The sequence below is a fragment of the Condylura cristata genome, unplaced genomic scaffold, assembly GCF_000260355.1.
Source record: "Condylura cristata isolate star-nosed mole 26May11 unplaced genomic scaffold, ConCri1.0 scaffold00015, whole genome shotgun sequence".
Classification (NCBI taxonomy): Eukaryota; Metazoa; Chordata; class Mammalia; order Eulipotyphla; family Talpidae; genus Condylura; species Condylura cristata.
Window position 1 is genome coordinate 33,657,248 of NW_004567116.1, and position 22,382 is coordinate 33,679,629.

Consider the following 22,382-nt stretch of genomic DNA (forward strand, 5'->3'; position numbering starts at 1 on the left):
GCCCTTCTCACACATTTGGCCAGCCTCACAAAAGCAGTGAGAATAACTAACGACTCTTTAATGTTGTCATGCAATTTACAGGTGCTTCATGCTAAGCAAGCACCATGAATTCCTTGATTTGTCAAAGTTTTGTGGGTTTTATTTTCAGGGGTTGACAAGAAATCTGGACCTTATCCAAGTCATGAGAGAAAGTGTCCCAGGGCTAAAGCAAAAGTAATAACAAAGTCTGTTGGCATTTGAAATTATTTCATAGTCATCTTGTTCCCCCTAGCAGAGACTGCCTCAGGCAGCTTAGAGCAGGGAGCAAGAGGGGCAGGCTGTGGAATCCACCTGCCTCAGCTGCAGGTGGATTGGTTCTTCTGCAGGAGATTAGGAATAAGAGCCACCACCTGATTTGTTTATCATGAGTATTAACATATCTGACACATAATGAGTATTCATGACTATCCTTCTTATTTTTATAATTGTGGTCATCTTGACCTCATTCTGACCGCCATTCCCTGGACTCTTTAGGCTGGAAAATGCAGAGCTTATAGTCACTAAGCTCTGCCAGGCTTATACTCACTCCTGGAAAGCACATCCACAACCCATATCTTGCAGTCCACCTGTCTGCATAATGTCTCTAGCTCTTTCTTCTGGCTTAATTTCCAAGTTTCATCTGTCAGTAAACCCAGCCAGGATTTCCTATACACAGCCACACTCACCTCCCTGTGAAGTCTTCCTACCCCAGACATTACTTCTTCCATTGTTTTTAAAACACATTTTCTTGAAGTTCCTAGCCTCTAAGTTAGTATCCTTCCTATAATTCTCCTCTTCAGTGGATCTTAAGTTATTGAAGGAATATAGTCCTTTAAATTCCTAGCATTCAGGAGCTACTTCGGATTAGGAAGGTGTCAATAGGCATTTGGGGTTATTTTCCTAGTCCAGTCCTGTTAGCTGTGTCTGGGTCACTGTTAACAGTCTCCTCCCTGGCCTCTGGACTCTGTTCTTAACTGGCTCCATCCTCAGGCTACTTGCTCTTTCTAAAAACACTTCACACAACTTTACTGTTTAAGCCCCTTGACACTTCCTTTTCACTGCGTTGTTCACATGTATCTGCTTGGTTTTCTAAATTCCCGTTAATCTCAACCCTACTGAAATAGCCACACCCTGATTTTCCCATTATATCCCACCTCCCACCTCAAAAGAAAATCAGTCTTGCAAATGCATTCTTCCCTCTTAGCTCATGCTTCCTATGGACATTGAGATAGTGTCCTGTTTACCCCTTCATTGAAATCCCACCTATTTTATTCCAGAATTGTTCTCTTACTGCCAGGGACTTGGTTGGTCTTTCTTGTGCTTTAACTTTGGGCAACCCTTAACATGGCCTTTAGGTATGTAGTCATTCCAGACTACAAAGCTGCACTTCCCAAGGACAGTCCTCAGATTTAGGTTGTAAGTTACAGAAAATCCCACCCAAAAGTATTATCAATAAGGTGAAATATATTGGTTATGTAACTGAGCTCCTAGCTGTAGGGCTGCCTGCAGGCAGGGCTCAGTACTATCACCAAGAAATTGTTTTCTTTAGGTTTATCCTCTTGTCTTTCTGTATAATATCTCAGTGTCCCCCAAAGTTTGTTAGGACCCTTTCTCCCCAATACTTCCTCCCAGTCCCTTCAAAGCAAAAGATGGGGAAGAATCCCTGCCCCCCCAGCCCCACCCAAAGGTCCCCTCTGCACATGCTCAATACACTCACTTGGCCCACAGCATTCCTACTGGCTAGAATCCAGGGCAACCTGCCTGGCAACCTGCCTGGCAACCAGGAGTCAGTTAGGCTGAGGCCCAGAGCTCCAACTGTCAGAAGGGGTTGAGGCTGCAGAGGAGGCAGGAGTTTGGGACTATGAGTAAGTCCCTTTGAGATCAGGCCTGCAGACTTGGGCAGGAACAGACTCTAACAGGACTCTGGTCACCTCTGGACAGGTCTGGACGGGCATGGTCCTGGGGTCTCAGCTAGGCCTGGGGCCAGAGGTAGTCTATTGGGTAACTGGATTAGGAAGGGAGTCTGTGGCTTGGGGTAGGTATCAGTCTGCCATCAGGATTTGTCAAAGGAAATATGATCTTACTGGGGAGGAGGAAGGAGGAAAAACCTAACAGAGTAAGCTACTTCTGTGCCAGGTGCTTTCCACCTAGTATCTCCTGAGCGGTAAGTGAAGTGCAGAGACGTGAGCACATAGCCAGCAGGCAACAGGGAATTGAAAGCCAGGCCTCTCTAAAAGTCACAGCTCTTTTGATCTCTATTTCCTGACTTGTGGTTCCCTAAGCAGGTGACTCAGAGGATACCCTGAGTATCTATGGAAGACAGTGGGGTGAACAGGGTAAACTAATTGCCAACGCAGTCACATTCTGGGGCACTAACTGTCCCCAGAGCGGTGTGTAACCCTGGAGCTGAGCCCGGCCCTGGCCAGGTGCCCTTGCTGGGCTGTGGGCCGCAGCCCAGGTACGGGTGGCGCTTGTTTTCAGGCGTCTCTCTGAAGGCCATGGAGTCGTCCGCAGAGCCCGGGAAGCCGTTACCCAAATACTGCAGTGTGGCCACAACCATGAAGGTCCCTGCCTGGACGGGCGCTGCTGCTCCCTGGGACCTCTCCTTCACCTGCCCTTTCGGCCTCCAAGTGCCCTGGCTCACCAGCCACAACCCCTTCACCAGGTAGGTATTGGTTTCTGCTCCTCTGGAGGAAGTGGGACGCACCTTCTTTTCTCCTCTGTTCTTGCAGATGAGATGGTGTACTATGAGGGAGAAAACTTGCTTCCTGGGAAGGCTGAGGGGGTTACTTGCTTGGGTTATTATATTATTCTAACCTGAACTGAACTCAAGCCTGGACCTGGTTTTTGTCCCACCTTAGCAGAGTGGCAAATGCCAGAGCTGGGTGTGACAACAGGCAGGCATCACCAGTAATAATTTCACCATCAGCTATGAGACTTTCCCTGGTACCACCTGAGAAATGAGGGTTTCTACAACCAAAGCTATGGAAATTCTCTGTATGCTCAAGTTTTCTCAGTTAGCCTGACTTTTCTGGATAGCTTCAGTCTGCTGCCTAGAGTATGACAACAAAAGGGGAAAGGAAACCCATCCTATAAGCACACATGCCTTGTGGGGTTCTAGGGCTTTGTGTCTGTGCTGTTCGGTTCAGTCTGCCCAGCTAGGGGCTTGCAATTAGCCTCTCGACTCACCAATGAGGACCAGGTCATTTAAAACCAGAGTCAAGCACCCCTGTGCTCAGGTTTGCCCACACAGGAAGCAGTTTCTGCAGAAATCCAAAACCTGATTCAACCCCCTGGCATGGCCCTGCCCACAAATCCTCCTAGAACTAGAATTCCCTGGTTTGTCCCACAGACGTTTAGTCAGCTGCCCTGTGCTTCCCCTACTCCCCTACTTGAAAACTTCCTGCTCCCTGCTCCACAGTGCCAAACCTCCTTACGGTTAAACTCCTTTGGCATTACCGTCCAAGCCTCCATGCCTCATCCTGGAATCCCACATACCACCTTAGGATTGACCCTCCTTGTGCACTTTCGTGGTCTGCTAGCTAGTCTCAGCTGCAGTGTCAAAAAGCTTGGCTCTATCAATGCCATCATGATGACCTTGAAAGAATTTCCAGTTTTCAAGTGAGGGTTCCCTGCAGTGTCTTCTCCTTCCGTCCCTCTGACAGTTTCCCTTGTCTTACTGGAAGCCATAGATCACCACTCTTCACTTGGGGTTGGCTCCACATACCCTGGATATCATACACACGCTGTGGTGCCAATAAACTGAAATTGGATTCTTGGTATTTGAGGGGCCTGGCTTTGATTCTTGGTGTTCTGGGGCCTGGTCTTTAATTGCATTTGTTCTTCCCCAGGTACACTTACCACCCATGTTTCCACATTGCTGACCCGGCATGGCAGGGTCCCAGCTGGCTGGGAAGAGCAGGCAATGCTGCGGGCACATGGGTCCTGGCAAGAAGGGAGGCAGATGGCCTTTACTACCGGGCTCAGATAAAGTCTGCTCCAGAGGTGAGTCCCCAGTTCCCCACATAGCCCCAGCCCACACCTGTCTGGATGTGCTTCAGCTCTGTGGTCTAGCAGTTCAGTTTCTTGGGCAAGCATTTTTTAGACAAGAGCTCGCAGGGTGCAAAAGTGAAAGTGTAGTGTACAGTGAGTGTAGTGGTTTGCTCGGGCTGTGTAACATCACTGAGTGGTTTAAACAACAACAAAAAAATGTGTTGTCTCAGTTGTGGGGACTGCAGCTCCAGCTGTTGAAGTCTGTGAGGGATAACCTGTTCTGTGTGCCCTTCCTAGCTTCTGGTGGTTTGCTGGCAACCTTTGGTATTCACTGGCTGAGAAGAGCACCAGCCTGATCGTTGCCTCATCCTCACAGAGAATTTTCCCTTTGTGAGCATCTATATTCAAGTTCCCCTCTTTTAAGGACATGATCAGGGTTGTGGCCATGCTGCAGTATTTGGGTAAAGACTTCCCAAGCTTGCTGACCTGTCCTCCCTCAAGTTGTCCCACTGGTCGTCAGCAGTGTTGTCCTTCAGACAATGACAGGAGGAGGTTTCTTGCTCCCTCCCTTGCCTGGCCTTTGGAGGGAGCATCTGGAAACAGCGCCACTGCTGCTGGGTTAGGGACCCACACATCTCAGCCGTATTCAGTATGGCCTCGTGGAAATGTTACCGGGCAGGGAGCGGGGCACCTCTGAACGTCCAAACCTGCCTGCTCTAAATAGGTTCTGCCATCTGCCGCATAAAGACAAAACATAAAAGACTTTAATGAAAAGGAACTTTAATACAGTGAGTATACAACACAGAAGACAAAGAATGTAATTTCTAAATCAAACACCTGAAGGTACACATCCCCTCGTGGGTAAAAGTCCCCAAAAGGGATTGGCCCAAAGCAAGGCCTGAAAGCCCACCGTAAGGCTAACGCACCTTCTGGCTGAGACCCACAGAAAAGGATCAGAAATGGCCAGACAAGTCTGGGAGGAAAAGAGCAAAATCAAAATGAACATAAACACTGCCATAGTCAATCTATCCCCGGGAAGTCTCACCCACATCTGTTTTAACCAGTCCAGGGCCAAGAAACAAGCACGGATTCTTCATCACATGCTTGTTGCTCTATGTGGCTTCCTCAGGTCTCCTTCTGGCTCTCTGTCTTATTTCCATCCTCCTCAGATTCCTTCTCTTTCTTTTTCTCTTCTCAGTTCCACCCTACCTCTGGGTGGAACAGGGAACCTGGAACTTCCCCTTTTCCTAGGGACCACCCAGTTACAGGAACTCTATCTGCAATGACCCTACTCCCTGATGAGGTGACATTCTGAGGTACTAGGTTTCAGACTTCAACATGTGAATTGAGGGGAGGTGAAGGGGGAGACAGTCAATATACAACTGTGAAGAAAATGTACAGTGAACGTATTTTGTTTGTGAAGGTTAATTGTGTTGAGTTATGGGCTCCAGCCTGAGGGAAAGAGGAACATATCATATCTGCCTGTATGTACTCCTATGCATGGGGACACCAGAGACATCGTCCCCACACACAGGGCCTGAGCCTAGTGGCTGCTTGATTCTCTGGGACTTTTCTCTTCAGTCAGACTTTGAGAGTGTGAATCCATGTTGGGAAAGACTAGTGTGAAATATGAATTATAGAATTTCTAATATAGTCATTTTGTCATTTTCACATACCTAAGCTATGAATTCAAATAAAACATGAGCAGAGTTTGGCTCTAGTATAAGTTCTGTGTAGTGATTTGATAAAAGTCATTTGTAACCAGACTTTCTCTTTAAAATCACACTGAGTACTCAAAACAGCTGTTAACTTTTCAAGAGCTTAACTAATTCTCCAGGGCTTGCTTTGATGCTGTTCATTTAGCCAACCCTTCCTGCAGTGGCAGAGCTCAGGGCTGCCCTAACCCTAAGGGCCATGCCCAGCTGGTGTAGGCCTGAGGATGGACCCTGGCTGTCTTGGACACAGAAACAACACTTGGGAGCACAGGGAGGAGGAGGAGGGGTACACTAGGGAAGGACAGAGGACCCAGGCTTCTCCTGGGAATTGCAGCCAAAACTATAGACAGCAGAAAACAAAGGAAGAGAATGGAAGGGAAAGACAGAGAGTGATAAACAAGAGTTGCCTTTGGCAAGAAGAGGTCTCAAGCATCCATCCCACAGCCTGCTTGTCCCTGCTATAACCAGCTCTGAGTGCCCATCCCTCTCTGGATTCCCTCAACACTTGTAAAGAAGACTTTGGGCCTGATTCTGGGCTGTCGTGGGGAACCATGGGGCCCCCTGTTGTACTTCTTAATGTCAGGTCTTGTCCTGTGTCTTTTCTCTCCCACAGCTGGAGAGGCAGGGGGCCCTGCTGGTGGAATTTGAGGTTCCCCTTTTCACAGGCCCAAATCTGCCAGCCCAGCGACAAGGTGTGGTCTTAGAAGATGATGTCATTCAGTTCTCACCACCCATGGAATCCTCACTCCAGCCTGGGGACAAGGTGCTGGCATCCTGGGAATCAGAACAACAGCGATATGGCCCTGGCACTGTGCTCTTGGGCTTGAAGGGGAGAGACCCCCAGAGAGGTAAGGGAAGCTGTTCTTACCACTCAGTCCTTGGAAGGAGCCGACTGGAGATCAGGAGGAGAAAGAAGAAACAGTTTAGGGACCTTGGAGGCATTAAAACCATCCTTACCCCTCACTAGCAGCTTAATCCTAGGGGTGGCAACAGATATGCAAATCATATATTTAGGATTACTAGTTTTCACCAGAGCAAATAGTCTAAAACCACAGTCTGTGTTGGTTAGCTGACGCGTAGGGGTTAGCCTGGGGTCACACCAGTACTCGTGACCTGTCCTCCATCAAGTTGTCCTGGCCAGTCATCAACACTGTTGTACTTCAGACACTGGCTTGAGGAGGCTTCTCCCTCCCTCTGTCGCCCTCACCCCTGTCCTCAACTCCCTCACCTTCCACCCCAAGAGGCATTTTGCTTTTGACAAGGAAACTGAGCCGGAAGCAGCTGCAGGACGCAGCCTGGGGGACTGTTCTGGGCAGGCTCTCCAGGGGAGGGTGCCCTGGGAGGCAGGGGCTCGGCTGAGGCTGAGGCTGTGGCTTTAGGACTCGGAGGTGAGGCATTTGTTACAAAATGTTGCCCTTTTCTGTGATGCAGCAGAAGAAGAAATTACTGTTCACTTCTGGAATGGCAAGACCGCTACAGTGCCTGTAGGTGGGGTCCGGTGGGTACCCCCAGCTGTCTGGAAGAAGGCCGTGGAGAGGCTATACCTGCCTTTCACTAGGGAGCGCCTGGGGCCCCTCCTCTGGGCCCCTTGTTGCTCTCTGCTGGGGCCCATCGCTGGATGTGTCACTAGTGGGTTTCCTCTGGGCGCTTCGTTCTTGTGTCCTCCCTGCCAACCCCATGCCTGCTGCCAGCTGCTGTGTGGGAGCTGCCTCTGCTGCTACCCCTACCCTTTGGCTGGACCCACCTGGTGGCCGCTAACCAGGACCTCAGGGGTCACAGTCCGAGAACATCCAGAAGAGGAGCTGAAGCCCACAGGCCAGCTTTTGCCGTTAGAGGGTCCGAAGAATGAAGAAGTAGCAGTGCGAGCTCCCATGACTGTTTCTTCCTCCTCCTCCTCCTCCTCCTCTTCTGAAGAAGAGAATTTGGAGAATGATCTGGTGATGGGACTCCCCCAGAGACTGAGGGTGAACAGCACAGTCAACACAGACCCCATCCTGCCTGAGACGTCTCCGAGACAGGGAGGCCTTTGTCAGCCCGTGTGGAGGTACTGGAAGAGAAGTGGGCCCGAGCCACAGCCAGGGAAGCCAGGTAAACCTCCCGCCAAGCAGGGCCCTCAAGGATGATGCTGCGCTGTCAGGCTTAGACCCCGCCTCTTAAGAACCCTCTTGTGTGGGTCCCTCAGCCTCTCCACCTTTGTCCTTTCAGTCACAGGTAGTGGTTTACTGTTGGATCCTAACCTGACCTGACCACCCGGAGCCTGACTGTTGGCTCTCTGCCCTTGCTCATGACCGAGACAGAACTCCATCTGTGGATGGATTTCTCTTATAGTACTCCTCCTTTTTTAGTTTATTGTCTTATTCCTCAGGAAGTCACATCTATTATTTTTGTTTTGTTGCTTTCAAGCTCTCAACACTTGTTTTTCCTTCATCTTACTATCTTCTTTGTAGTCAGTGTGATTTACAAGCTTCTTCCACTGGTGGCAATTGGTTAATTTGCTTTCTTGACTAGCTGTTTTGGAAAGGATGTCTCACCCTCCCACCCTGTCCCAGCAGCATAATGGCCAGGAATGATAAACTATTTCTCTTTAGAAACAGAATGGTACCAGGAGTTTACAGATAAAATTGAGAAACTCAGTGGTCTTCCTCTAGTACTTAGAAGTCAAGTCTAATCCCATCAAAACGGTAGCATAGGGAGCCCAACTCATTGAATTTTGGGTTTAGGAACAAGATTTTGCAACGTCTGGAAAGAAGAGAAGGACAACAAACAGCGAGCACAGACTGCAGTGGTGGGGAGCACCCAGGAGCTGGTGCTGGAAGGAACCAACATGCAGCCACTACAGACGCTGCCCCAGGAAGCGGCGCACCCAGCACTGAGTCAAGGCACAGCCACACGTCAGAGGGGCCCCAACTCCCCTTAGACTAAAACCCCTGAGGATCTAAGGAAAGCAGGATGTCTGGGAACGGGCTTCTTAGGGGCATGGCTACAGTTCTGACAACTTGGGGTCACATCCATTTTGAAACTGGTAAGAATCCATGGTTCCTCTTCCTAGAAAAATGTTGCTTCCCACAATTCTGCAATTTTCAGAAGGCTCAAATAACCCCAAATTCATCCTAACCCTCTTGGGGTATAAGGCTCCCTGTTTAAACGAACCTCTGTGCTATGGCGCAAGGCAGGGATTCACTTTCCTAGGCCCTCTGTCCATGGAAGTCTGTTCTTCACTAGGAATGCTAATGTTGCTCCACTGAAACTTCAAGTTCACTGTATAAAATGTTGCATTTTTCCTGAGGAAAGAGATGTTCAAAACAAGACCAGCTGCAGGGCAACTAAGCAGAGATGCAGCAATACTGTTGGTGTGGGGCTTAAGGAACTTCAGGACACGTCAGTGACTTTAACTCAGCGCCTTTTCATCCCTTAAAATTACAGCCAGCCTACAACTCTTGTTTTTCTCTCATAGGAAGTTAAAGTGTGATGGTAAATACCTGAAGGGGAGTTACAAGGTGACTGAGGAGGCCTTCAACTGCAGGAGGTAGAGTTAGCCCAGGTCTGATAGTCAATAAGCAGCAGTATCTTTACCCCATTAAAATTTCCTCAAAAATGAAGGCAGGAAGACCCTGTCATGAGGGTACAGACTGTGGCAGCACCCAGGACTCCCTGCCCTGGGCCTGGTGAGATCTGCTGATAGGTCCCTCTTCCTCCGAAGTTACAGGGTGTGGCTGGTCTGCTGGGCAAATGGGTCTACAGACTTTCTGCCTCCTTTTCACAGTCTACTGTAGTACATGAATGGCATTTTGTTTCACTCTTAATACCAATAAAAAGGAATTCTCTTCATTTTCAAGTCTCTCCTTTTATTATCAATAATTAACCTTTATTTGGGAAACAAGCAGCAAAAACTGATCAGACAGCATTATTAAATAATTACATAATTACTGGAGGGTAGGGGACTGCTATCCTTTCAGGTTAAAATAGGCACTGAAGGAGACTAGCTCCAGTTCCCAGGAAGGCTGGCTGACAACAATCAGCACTAAAAGCAGGATGAATGTGTAAGTTAACAATAGAATCATATGGTGGCTTTATTCTTCTTGCTACTTAAAAAAAGTGATGCAACCACTGTGATGTCAACATCACACTGGGAAGACCAAGTCCACACTCTGTCCCGAATCAACTGCTACCACGTGAGTCTTCTTGGTTAAGTCCTTTCCGCTCACAGTGACCGAGTAGGTACCCGGATATACTTCTATGTAGAGGTCCTTGGAGATAGGCTCAGCCTGAGAAGAAAAGCAAATATAAGCAGCTCAGAGAGAGATATCTCAGTGGCCCCAGGGCACCTCCACCAGGCCATCTGTGCGTGCCAGGGGTGTAACGGAGCAAAGCACTAAGGTGAGAGATGGAGAGTCTGCTTTCAAGGCCCCACTTGGTCACATAACAGGACTGTTATTTTAGGTAAGTCTCAGCGTCTCCTTATGCTTGTTTGCTCATTTCTAAGAGTGCTACAGAAAACTCTCAAAGCATGCATATGAAAAGGCATTTGTAACTGTTCAAGTGCCATAGAAGATGGGGAAGGGGAGGTCATGAACACTAGAGTAAAAGATTAGAATGAGAAGGAAAGGCTAATGTCCACTATTTTGTGGATCAAAAGTAGACAGGAACAGGAATAAAGAGGAATAATTATGCTGTGGAATAATGAGACTGATTCTTTTTTAATTATGCTTTTTTAAGTTCATTATTAAGAAAATATAACATTTCTCCTAAAGCTGAGATACTAGGAAGACACTCCATTTTGTCATGTAGTCAGGCAGCTGGAGGATTAGTTTTCCTCCAGGGCAAAAACACTGGAAGCGGAAGTTAATGCAAAGACGTACGTTTAGAGCTGAGCTGCACGCAAACCACTTGCCAAGGAAGAATGGCTGGGGTGTAGGATGTGGTAGTGTGTGCAGAGGGCTCCTGGTAAGTGCCAGTAGGGCAAAGTCACAAGCCCGAAGAGTCTGAAAGAGGTAAAGCTCCCATCCCACAGCAGAGATACCACCACTACTACAAGCGCCCGAGGAGCCACAGGCGGGAGAGTCACTTCTACCCTCACACCCAAGAAGAAGGAAACAAACTAGTGGCCAGTAAATTGCTTCAGGAGGAATAAATGATAATACACCTACATACTACATACGGACAGGTTTGAAGCCATTTTTGCCCAAAGCTTCATTATGTTATATACTTTGTGCCCAATTACTGAAAAATTAGAGAAAGTAAAGCTGTATCCAGATTGCAGAAAGCCAGGGATGCTTCCTGTGTCTGCAGAAAAGGAGACACTGGTGACGAGACAGTGTTGTGATTCCAGTGTTGTGAACATCAGGAAATTAGCATTATCAAAATCCAGCAAACAGGAGACATATAAGTTTAACTTACATTTGTACTAGAAGCGAATGTTCCTAGTTGCCACTAACTAGTATATCCTGATTGGGGGTAGTAAGTAGCACAGTATATACACACAAAACTCATCGTAGCAACAGACTACATAGATCTTGTCCTTCAGAATTCCAGCCCTTCCAAGTCTCAAAAGATTCACTAGGTTCATGAGTCAAGTATCCTAAAAATTAAAAACCCATTGCTATGTTTAACAGAGAAACATTTGCAAAATATGGGGACAGATCCCTTCAAATGTTTTGGAACCTGATCTAACCAAATGTGTATGTTTAAGAATTTCAGCAATGGTTTTCACTTTGTAAGCAAAAGGGTCAGGCCCCTCCTGCTGCTTGAACAGATGGTGGAATTCCGGTAGGACACAGTGCCAGCCCAGCTGAGCTGGAGGAACTGAGATATGAATTCCTAACATTCTTTCCAACCACAACTATGAGTTCAGGCACAAAGAATATCCCTGAGGCTTCAACTGAAAGAAGGATACCAAGAAAACATAATTTTACACTGAACCAAAATGTTGGTTACACTCTTCCCAAAGGGTAAGAACATCTCAACTAACATGACTACAGATCCAATACCAACAGCCTGATAATAACCGGTCAACCGGTTCATAGAACTACAATGACGGTGAAGGGCCCTTCACTACAAGCTCAGTACTCACAGGCTTGGATGCCTCCAGAGCATACTCTGATATTTGATAGTTGCTTCCAACTCCAAGGGATGTGTCTTTTCTCTGAAGAGACAATTAGAAACAGTATTAGTGGCCACACTTTGTAAAGAGACATTCTTCTACATTATTAGGAACTAGTAATTGTTCTGTCAGGTTTTTTTTCTATGCTGTCTAAGTATTGTGGTTCTCAGTGAATTCTGTCAGGTATTTTTAGTCAGAGGTTTACCATGATCACATTTTATCCTTACATGGGTTTTGGCCTCAGACAGACCTGATGGATCCTACCTTTGCTATCTGCTGAGAGGCCTAGAAGGAGTTCTCTGAGCTAGATTTCCTAGTCAATTACAAGGTCTCAATAAGCAGAATCTTTGGCATCCCCAGAATGTCATGTGGTAAACCAGGTAAATTTGTAGTAAGAGGTCTGTAAATATCTTTAGGAAAAGTATTTTTGTTAAGCGAAAACTTCCTTGTACTTCTGTATTTCTAATTACTGAAGACATTATAGTTATCATTACCTTAAAGTTTATGATTCTTTTCTACCCTAGAAGTAGAAGAGCACATTTAAAGTTCTTTTTTTTTTTTTTTTTTTAAGCCAATCTAAGAATCCCATGGCCCAGGACAGGTTCAACAAAGATCCTACAGTGATACAGTGACACTGATCTTATATTTTGAACAAATTCTAGTGTCACGTTCACTGCTGTGAGTTCTGGAGGCTGAGAGTTGACACAATTCTATTGAGAGCACCATAACAGTGAGGTAGGCAGGCATCCCATGGTACAAATCCACCAGGGCCTCCTGAACATAGGGTCCCTGTCCCTATTCTTGGGAGGCTGAGGGGACAGGACAGATGAGGGTACACACCTGATCATTCCCTACGTCAGGGCACCAGTGCAGCTCTGACTTCCTTCTGTGATAACGTGAGACGTGAGTTGCCCCTCCTTCCTCTGGCACAGATGAATAATATTTCTAGAGAAGAAATGTGAAAGATGTTGATAACCAAATCTGATCAAATTTTCAAAAAACTGTTATGTGGGTCAAGTACATTAAGGAGGGAGAGCAGACAGCAAAAGAAATTACTTGCCCTGTTGACAACCCTCTGAAGTCATATAACAAATCAGAGCCTATGAAACACAGCTGTAGTGAAGGAAACTGCATCTGGCATTCCTCTGCTGCCATCTGCTGCCTCTGTAGGGCAAGAATTCTGGCCAACCGAAGCTGGGAAGGACCAGTCTCTGCTAAGCTAAAAAATATTCACATCTCAGCCTCAATGCCAAATACATATGCCCTTTCATCTCTTCTCTGACAAGTTCTAATAAATAGGTCCATGTTTACTGTCTTAAGTCAGTCAGGACATGGGAAGAAAGGGGTGCACCTCACTGAGATTAAAAAATTCAATAGGCGGGCTCTCCCTCGTAGCACAACAGGTTAAAGCATTGCATCATGAAGCTCTCCGCAGCCACTGCAGCACGAATTCAATCCCCAGGCACGAAGCTGACCTACATGGCATGGCAGACCTCTCCTGACCCACCCGCTGCTCCCCTTAGCAGTGTACTTTGTCAATCTGCCTGTTCTGCTCCCCACTCTGTCTCTGGTGAATCCTTTTACCTACCATCCCTCTGGCCTGAACCCCAGTTCTATAAGCATAAATAAATAATTTTTTAAAAAAAAATTCAATATGAAAGGTAACGGAGCACCTAAAGCTATGCAGCACACTACTAGGAGGAGTATAAGGTCTCTAATTTAAGAAGAATAATACAAAGGCCCAGGAAACAGGTGCATTTTTCTTGTTTGCGTTTATCCTCCCCCTAGAAGTTAACCTTAGACGTGCAGACGTGCCCTGATTATGACTAATTTGAGGCCATCACAATCTGCTGGTTTTGAACATGTGTAGAGAGATATCCAAGGCATGTGAGCAAAAGAGTAAGAGGATGGGAAATGTCTCAGGTCATGGATCTAATAATCTATTTTAGAAGCTGCTGCAAAACTGTGAAAGCAAACTCAGAATACTGCTCTTATTTCTATCTTGAAAAAAGCCATGGGGGTTTGTAAATCTCCATTCCAGAAAGAGACATGAATTGAAGCATGAACTGAAAACCAAAATGAAGAATACCAATTTGCTAAGCCTCAAACCAAAAACAAATATTATTCCTTTTACTGAACCACGGACCAAAGTGTTTAAGTTATGGATTTTTCTAAAACCATTTAACAGAATAAGAACATAAAAACAATGTGAACCTTATCTCATTGGTTGGAATGCTGTTCTTGGTGTTAGGATTTTATAAAGATGTAGACTTTAACATGTACACTTGCAAAGAGGGACAGAACAAGGTATTTTCTTTCTTCTTTGTAGAGCAGCCCCCTTATGGGAATAACAAAATGTTAAGGTTGGAAGAGACCAGTCTTCCATGCAGCTGATTTCCTTGAATATTGGCTGGCCTGCCTTCACATTCTCTCAAAGTACTTAGAGATGACTTTCGTGTATGGTTTTGGCTATAAGAAGAGGGTCTTTTAGAACTTCGGTGCACCCATTTCAGTGAAACTTTCACTTGTCTCTCATGCTACAGATGATGACAACTTTCTAGTGTCTCATCTCTCAACAGGAACCAGTACTGTAAAGGCTGGAAAAGAATTTGGAAGTGTTCATTTTCTAACGGGGAAGATAAGGCTAAGAGAGGCTGAACTGTCAGGTAAGACTAACTTAGTAAGTGACAGAATCTGGGTCTGTTTCCCAGGAAGCTGCTCCTGCCAGTAAGCCACACTACCTCCAATGAGGGTGCTGCTTCTGTTTCACTTAACCACTTTTGTTGCCAGCAAGAGACATGGACCCTTGGTACAGACTTAAAAACTGTGTTGCCAGGGGCTTGAAACAATTTATAATGTACTGTCATTTTCATTAGGATGTGAAAACAGAAGTTTAGTTCCAGTTTAAAGTAAACCCTCTTGTTTTTTTTTTAACTTTAGTTCCTTTAAAATTTTAAGGAAAATAAATTTTAGTGAAGAAAGGAGAAAAAAAATAAAATAAAATTTTAAGGAAAACTCCTATTTTTCCCAGTAGACTGAAAAAATGGTAAAGGCAAAATCCCTTTCTGGCTTGTTCACAGCTGTATAGTTAATAGTACCTACAGAGTTAGACATTCAATAAAGATTTGTTGAATGAATTCTAACTTGGATTTATCACCTGGTTTAAATTTTTTACTGATTACAACTTGCCCAGGAGGTGCAATCACTAGGGAAGGATGTGTGACGGTTTCTCAAACTGCTAAAAATGGAGCTTCCATATAACCTAGCAATCCCAAGCCTAGGTATCATACCCAAAGGACACAAAAACAACAATTCAAAAGGACACATGCACCCCTATGTTAATTGCTGCCCTATTTACAATAGGGAAGATGTGGTTGCACTCAAATGCCCCAGAAAGATGACTGGATCAAGAAGAAATGGTACATGTATACAATGGAATATTACTTAGCAATCAAAAAGATAAATTCATGCCATTTGTGGCAACGTGAATAGAACTGGAAAGGATCATGTTTAGTGAAATAAGCCAGAAAGAAAAAAGAAAAATACCAGATGGTTTCACTCATAGTAGGAGTGCAAGGGATCAGGAAAAAATATATAAATATATAGAAAGAGTAATTGTAATAAAGTAAAAAAGAACATCAACTAACATATATAAACCACAGACATTCTATGGAGGAGGAGAGAGGAAGGAACAAGATCAAAAAACTGGGGTGGGAAGAGCACATGAGACTATGGTGATGGCACATGGGTGAAGTGGTGGTGGGAAGTCCATGGGGATTACAACAGAGATGAAAAAATGGACAAAATGAGAAATAATGTAAAAATGTATTTATAAAATTATTTGAAAATGAATATTAGTAAGTTGCTATGTGGCCATGTTATATCACATCTTTGTGTTTCAAAATTGGGCTCAGTAAATTCAATATTAAACCTGATAAATTACTAAGAGCAAAAAAAAAAAAAACTTGCCCAGGAGGTAGGGTGGGATAAAGCAATCTTCAGATTCTCCTTAAATTCCAGAAAGATCCACTTTCTGATCCATCAGCAGGCAGAGCAAGGGCATGGCTTTAGTTTACATCAACTTACCCCACACTGACTTGAGGTATAGTCCATGAATTCAGCCATTATTCTGAAGGAAGCACTGAGAGTTGGGTATCTTTCTTCTCTCTGTTTGAACAAACGGCAAGTCACAGGTGAGCGCTCTAAAATATACAGACATATCATTTCACCAGAAAACAGTTTTGCTAGCTATCTCTGTACCTGTTAACAATTTTTTTTTTAAAAAAAAAGTAACCAAGACCCAGCACTAGCGAGATCCTAAAGCTACCAGATTGGAATCTGTCAAATGTCAAGATTCTTCAAAGGACTTTTCCTTTCACTGTCCTGTCACTTTACAGCTTCTCCCAAAGACCAGATCCCTCAGACTGTACGGTGCGTGCTCGACCCTAACCTAACGGGCCTCTGCGGAGGGGATGAATGGGCTGGTCCCCAAGCACAAGGGTCCTCACCTCTCCTGGAAAAAGGTGCTGGGGATAAGTTGCGGGACGTCTTTCTTCGTAGGAAGGTCTCCCCCCGGAAAAGGCACCCACGCCGCCCACGGGCAGCTCCAGCGAACGCCAGTCCACCGCTCTCCTCTTGGCCCGCTCCAGTACTTCTTGACCCAGCCTGGCCGAGCGCTGCAGGGAACGCCGGTCCATTCCGTTCAGCGCCGCTATTGCCAAATAGTTCTCCATGGCTCCCTGCGCGGGCACAGACACACCCACACCAGCGGCTCGCCCGCAGCCCAGACCAGCTCCCATTCCGGGTCGGAACCCAGACCAAAACCGCCCCAGCGACCGCCGCCCCCCGGGTCCGTCTCCAGCGCGCTCTCCAGCGGACTCCGACGCAGGAGCCCCATGATTTGGTGCGCCACGACCCCTACTTCCGTTTTCGACTCCCCCCCCCCTTCTCTCCTAGCCCCTCACCCGCCCGGCTTCTCAAGGCGCATGCGCTCAGTGTCGCCTCGGAAGCGGGAGAGGAGGTGGGCCTGGAGCACTCCACACCCGCGCAGCAGGCTGTTGGCGATAGGGTAGGCCTGGGGGGCGGGGGCATTATGGGGCGGGGTCTGGTTGGGACACGCCCCCTACGTCCGCGCTTCTGCCTCTGCGCGCGAGTTTCTTGGTTAACAGCCGAGCGCCGGGGCCTGAGAGGGGCGGGCCCTGAGGTGGGCGGGGCTCGCAGCGGAGACCGGCAACCCGCGCTGTAAGAAGTCTCGCGGCCTGAGGCCAACCTTCACACGACGTCTACTGCGCCTGAGGAGGCAAAGTTAAAGTCCAGAGCTGCGGTCTCTGTAGGGCTAAGAAATTAGGACGGTGGGGGAGAGAGGCGGGGAATAAGACGAGAGCGTCCATAAGCCTCTTTCAGGCTGATCTGTATTTTGGGGTAGAGCTGCTCTAAAACTTTTCGTTTGAAGAGATTTGGTGATAGACCGAACAGGTGACTTTACCTGGCCAGAGGCTGTAGGGCGTATGGTGAGCTGTAAGTAGGGAGTACGGCCTCTGTTGGAAGGCGGGTGTTCCTGGCCACGGGCTGAGAGGCAGCCAAGTTACGTGTGGGCCCCTCATAATCCGCGCACAGCTGCCTCCCCACCTCGCCCCTGGGAGCCGTCGCTGCGGGAGTTAGCCTACCTTTCAAGACTGGTCGCGTGTGCTTAAATAGTCCACTCTGCTTCTTTCTGATAGCAATGTTAATAGCTTAAGGCTTTACCGCCGGTCAGTGACTCCACTGCAAAGCTCTGCGTGCGGCACTGCATTGATGCTCAGAAGGGACTGCTGTAAGGGACACTGCTGAATGGGGTCGCTTTCAGGGACACAAGAAATCCTTAATGCTTGGCTAGTCTCAACAGAAGGTTTGATTAGCAACTCTGAGCTACCAGGTGTGTATTAGAGTGCTGCCACAACGTCCTTTTTTTCTTCTTCTTCTCATTTTCTGCTTTCATCTTACTGAAGTTATGGAAATTTTTTTTGTTGTAGGAATATTTGAAAATTTTCCCTTTAATAAGTTTATCAAGTGCCTTTAGAACATAGAGGTTAGGAGCACAAGGTTCCGACATCCAGTCCAGATAGCTGGATTAGAATTGTAGTTTCCCCGGGTTTTCCGCTGCATTATTCTAGGCAAACATCACTTAAATTCTTGAGCATCCCTGTTCCTATTTCTGTACTGGGGAAGACTAATCATACCAACCTCCTCAGATTCGAGCATCTTGAGGGTAGAAGCCATATATCGATCTTGTTTACTGAAGTTAAAGTGCAACAAGTATTTTATCTGTCACAGAAGGGACTAAAAATTGATGCAGCATTATTTACAGTAGCTAGGACATGAGAGAAACCTAAATACGCATTAATAGGAGACTGGGTCAAGAAGATGTGGTATACTAACACTTTGGAATTCTGTTCCGCCATAGAGGTCAATTACTGCAAAATGGAGGGAGTCTGAGTGAATTATGCCTAATAAAGCAAGTCAGAATGACAAAAAAATTGGATACTTACATAATGGGAAATTTGACAAAGTAAAATACAAAACCTAGCAGACATTAATAGAAGCAGTAAGAGCTAAGGATAAGAGGGGAGGGGAGGTAGAGAGGGATGCAGTTATAAGGGAATGTGTTGGGTAGAAAAATAAAAAATAAAATAGATGGTGAGTGCATGAATTGAGTGGCTGTAAAGATTTTTATTTTTTTCCTATAAAATACTTAGTACAAAATAAGTGCTTCATAGATTTAGCTAGCATTATGTGTCAGGCATCATCCTAGGAGTTGTAGAGAACGAAAGTATATCTCACTAAAGGAAATTAAGAAAGAGGAAATGATGGACGTAAAACCTGTAACGTCATGAACAAAATATTAAGGTTTTGTTTACAAAGTGTTTGCCATAAGATTAATACAAGTTAAATGCTATGAAGCTTAGAGGAAGGAGAAATATTGTTCACTTGGGATGGTGGGGGTTTTGTAAAGAAGGAAACATTTGAGTTATGCCTTAAAAGATAGCCTAGGGAGGACCCTCCCTGGTGGCGCAATGGGTTAGGACGCAGCACTGCAAGCTAGCCACAGCTACCTCAGTGCGAGTTCAAACCCCTACCTCGGAGGTGACCCACATGGTGTGGCAGACCTCTCCTGACCCACCAAACCCCCACCTCGGAGGTGATCCACATGGTGTGGCAGACCTTTCCTGACCCACCGCTGCTCCCCTCAGCAGTATACCTAGTCATTCTGCCTGCTCTGCTCCCCACTCTGTCTCTGGTGAAGTCCCTCACTGCCCCTGTACCTCTGGCCTGCACTACAGTTCTATATGAATAAACAAATCTTTAAAAAAAAAAAAAAAGATAGCCTAGGGATTAATGCATGTTAAGGGTAGTTAAAAGCCCTGTTAACTGCTGTTATGATGAGTTTGGTTAGGGCTAAGACAGAATTTGCTTTTTTATATTATTATTATTTATAGATGTTAAGCTCCTGACCCCATAGCTTTATCTGCATAACCATGAGCAAGTTACTTAACTATGCTAATTGCAGCTTCATAATCTATGAAATGGGACTAATAATACAATATTCCTCATAGGTTTGTTGTATCAAATAAGTTAATATATGAAAATCTTTTCAAATAGTACTTGGCAAGTGGCAAATAAGTAGTATTATTGGGCAGGGAGAGGGATACCCCTGAACCCCCAAACCTGCCTACTCTAAATGGGTTCTGCCATCCACCGTATCAAGACAAAACATATAAGACCTTTAATGGAAAGGAACTTTAATGCAATAGTGTGAAATACAGAAAAGACAGAGAATATAGTTTCTAAATCAAACACCCAAAGTTACCCATCCCCTCGTGGGTAAAAGCCCACCCTAAAGGGATTGGCCCAAAGCAAGGCCTCAGAGCCTGCCACAAATCTAAAGCCCTTTCCAGCAGGGACCAATAGAAAAGGGTCAGAAAATGGCCAGACAAGTCTGGGAGGAAGTGAGCAAAATCAGAATCAAGATAAATGCTGCCATAGTCATTCTCCCCACAGGTCTCTCACCCACATCTGTTTCCACCAGTACAGGGCCAAGAAACAAGAGCCGCTTCTTCACATGTCTCTCTGCTCTGGTGGCTCCTTTAGTTCTTCTGCTCTCTATCCTGATTCATCCTCAGTCTCCTCTCTAGATTCTCTCCTCTTCTCAGCTCCACCCTCCTTTTGGTGGAGCAGGGAACCTGGAACATCCCCTTTTCTTGGGGACCACCCTGTTATCATAACCAGACTCCAGCCTAGGCTCCCAGTATGTTCTGACTTACACCATTCACAGCCACAACACAACTCACCATACTCAGCTCACCTCAGGATTTAAATCCTAAATCCCTCTCCATGTTGTTCCAGTTGAAGTATTACTCTCTTTTGTTAGTGTTTTAGAATCTGTTATTTTCTGGGACAACTTCTATTTGCATGGCTTTTTGTTTTACTTAACCAAACCTGATTTAAGTTATATGTAGTATGGTTCATTTTCTTCTAACAGCTTATGAACTCCTTGAAGGTGAAAACTATTCTTTATTTGTCCCTAAATATCCAGAGCCTGTTAAGTGTAGTAGGTGCTCAGAATTGAATTTATTGATTTAATTTTTAATTTAAATAGACTCCTTGTGAATCAGATTAAGTTGGCTCAGTTGTCATTAATTTTCTCAGACTTTAGAAAAATATGGAAAAGGTAATGAAACAGAAACCTTAAGACTGGTATGTGATTGAATATTTGTATTTATATGTATAAATATATATTTTTTAATTTTAAGGTATACAAATCATAGATTGAGCGTATCCTTGTCTTTTTCTAAGACTGAATGGGAACAATGAGGGAACATGACCTACCATCAGTGCCTTCATAGATTAAAGCAACCTGATGCAGGTACCTCTGAAAGTCGCCTGTGAAACCAGGAAATGAGACCGTAAACGGAGGGAGAGCAAATAATCAGGAAAGTACTTAGAAGCTGTCGATGTATATCTTTCATAATCTCTCTCTTCACAAGGGTAAATTCATTACAGATAGGTTATTTGTCTAAGATTATATGTTTTAGGCATTAAGTGCATTGGAGGAATTCTTTATTGCTTGAGACTTGAGAAAAAGAGTTTTGTTTGGAACTTTTTGAGCAGGAAAAAAAGATCTATTGAAGAGCAATGCAAATTCTTTTTCTTTATGTAAAAGGGGCAAAAAAAGAGTTAAAAAACTCAGATGGGAAAGTGGGTATCATGATGGAGTTAGACAATGATTTATACTGTTCATACCAGAGAACATATAAATCACTTTGTTTGACAGGTGGTATTTTTATTTCTTCAGCAGACTTAGGGAGCTTTAGAATCATTACAGCTTTGTAAAGTAGTATTATGGTTTGACTCATTAGATCATTCATTTTGCCTGGTTACATCAACTCGTTGGGTTATCTGGGAATGAAACTCATCATCAAAATTGTCATCTTGATTATATAGGTTAAAGAATATGAATCAAACTTCTCAGGAATCATTTTCACAACTTGTTAAAAATTGCCTGGAATTTAAGAAAAACTGTAGCAGAGCTGAAATGATAAGGGAAAACCTATATAATTTTAAAGACTGTCATAGATAAAAAAAAAAAGTAGTTATTTTGGAAGATATAAATAACAGTTGGAATCCCAGGTAGAGTTTTGTGTGTGTGTGTTTTAAAGATTTATTTTTATGCATACAGAACTGGGATACAAGCCAGAGGTCCAGGGCCAGTGAGAGGATTCACCAGCGACATAGTGGGAGCAGGACAGGCAGATCAACGAAGTACACTGCTGAGGGGAGTAGCAGGTGGGCCAGGAGAGGTCTGCCACTCCATGTGAATCACCTCTGGGGCTGGGGATTGAACTTGCACTGAGGCTGCAGCCAGCTTGCAATGCTGCATTCTAACCCCTTACACCACCAGGGAGGGCCCCCATGTAGAGTTTTTTAATAAGCTACTTTATTAAAAAACAGTTTACATATCATAAAATTCACCTATTTTAAGTGTACAATTAAATATTTTTTAGTGAATTTATTAAGCTGTGCAGACATCCTCACAATCCATTTTTAGAACATTTTCACTACCTGGAAAAAAGATTCCATCTGCTGTTATTTTCAAGCAACCACTATTCTGTTTGCTGTCTCTATAAATTTGCCTTTTCTGTACAGTTTGTATAAATGAATTGTACAATATCTGACTTTTTTGGTCTGACTTCCTACATTCAGCATAATGGTTTTAAGGCTTATTTCATGTCATACTGTGTATCTGTGCTTTATTGCTTCTGATGACAGAATAATATTCCATTACATAAATATTCTACATTTTGTTTATTTACTTAGCTGTTGATGACCACTTAATTATTTCCAGTTTGGGGAGAGGGACACCCCTGTAGCCCCAAAATCCTGCCTGCTCTAAGTGGGTTCTGCCATCCGCCGCAACAAGACAAAACATATATAAAACTTTAATGAAAAGGGACTTTAATACAGTGAATATACAATACGGAATACAAAGAATATAACTTCGAAATCAAACACCTGAAGTG

At 45.0% G+C, this 22,382-nt stretch overlaps 2 protein-coding genes across 3 annotated transcripts; one reads left to right on the top strand and one right to left on the bottom strand.

Annotated features, from left to right (window-relative positions):
* Positions 1 to 2,516: 2,516 nt before the first annotated feature.
* Positions 2,517 to 8,676, top strand: LOC101629764 (chromosome unknown open reading frame, human C11orf16). Its single transcript, XM_012725274.1, has 5 exons — positions 2,517 to 2,683; positions 3,870 to 4,023; positions 6,340 to 6,583; positions 7,158 to 7,814; positions 8,447 to 8,676. The coding sequence occupies exons 1-5, from the start codon at positions 2,517 to 2,519 to the stop codon at positions 8,641 to 8,643; spliced, it is 1,419 nt and encodes a 472-aa protein (XP_012580728.1). The 3' UTR covers positions 8,644 to 8,676.
* Positions 8,677 to 9,560: 884 nt separating this feature from the next.
* On the bottom strand, positions 9,561 to 16,879 carry AKIP1 (A kinase (PRKA) interacting protein 1). Of its 2 annotated transcripts, XM_012725085.1 has the most exons (6): positions 16,791 to 16,879; positions 16,335 to 16,565; positions 15,913 to 15,993; positions 12,667 to 12,771; positions 11,797 to 11,868; positions 9,561 to 9,991 (listed from the first exon to the last, which is right to left on the bottom strand). In XM_012725085.1, exons 2-6 carry the CDS (start codon positions 16,557 to 16,559, stop codon positions 9,848 to 9,850), a joined length of 627 nt encoding a protein of 208 aa, XP_012580539.1. In that variant the 5' UTR covers positions 16,560 to 16,565; positions 16,791 to 16,879; the 3' UTR covers positions 9,561 to 9,847. The 2 variants fall into 2 exon arrangements, with proteins under 2 accessions (XP_012580539.1, XP_004683122.2); XM_004683065.2 differs by lacking the exon at positions 16,791 to 16,879 and having other exon boundaries at positions 16,335 to 16,759.
* Between the last annotated feature and the right edge of the window lie 5,503 nt (positions 16,880 to 22,382).

What these genes read in the sequence shown, in the direction of transcription:
- LOC101629764 (XM_012725274.1), top strand. Translation starts at nt 2,517, where the DNA reads ATGGAGTCGTCCGCAGAGCCCGGGAAGCCGTTACCCAAATACTGCAGT. An exon ending in CCCCCAGAGAGGTAAGGGAA is followed by an intron (nt 6,584 to 7,157) that starts GCTGTTCTTACC and finishes TCTGTGATGCAG; the next exon opens with CAGAAGAAGAAATTACTGTT. An exon ending in GCCACAGCCAGGGAAGCCAG is followed by an intron (nt 7,815 to 8,446) that starts GTAAACCTCCCG and finishes TTTTGGGTTTAG; the next exon opens with GAACAAGATTTTGCAACGTC.
- AKIP1 (XM_004683065.2), bottom strand. Translation starts at nt 16,625, where the DNA reads ATGGGAGCTGGTCTGGGCTGCGGGCGAGCCGCTGGTGTGGGTGTGTCT. An exon ending in AGCACCTTTTTCCAGGAGAG is followed by an intron (nt 15,994 to 16,334) that starts GTGAGGACCCTT and finishes TTGTTCAAACAG; the next exon opens with AGAGAAGAAAGATACCCAAC. An exon ending in CTGACGTAGGGAATGATCAG is followed by an intron (nt 11,869 to 12,666) that starts GTGTGTACCCTC and finishes TTGTCTCTTCAG; the next exon opens with AGAAAAGACACATCCCTTGG.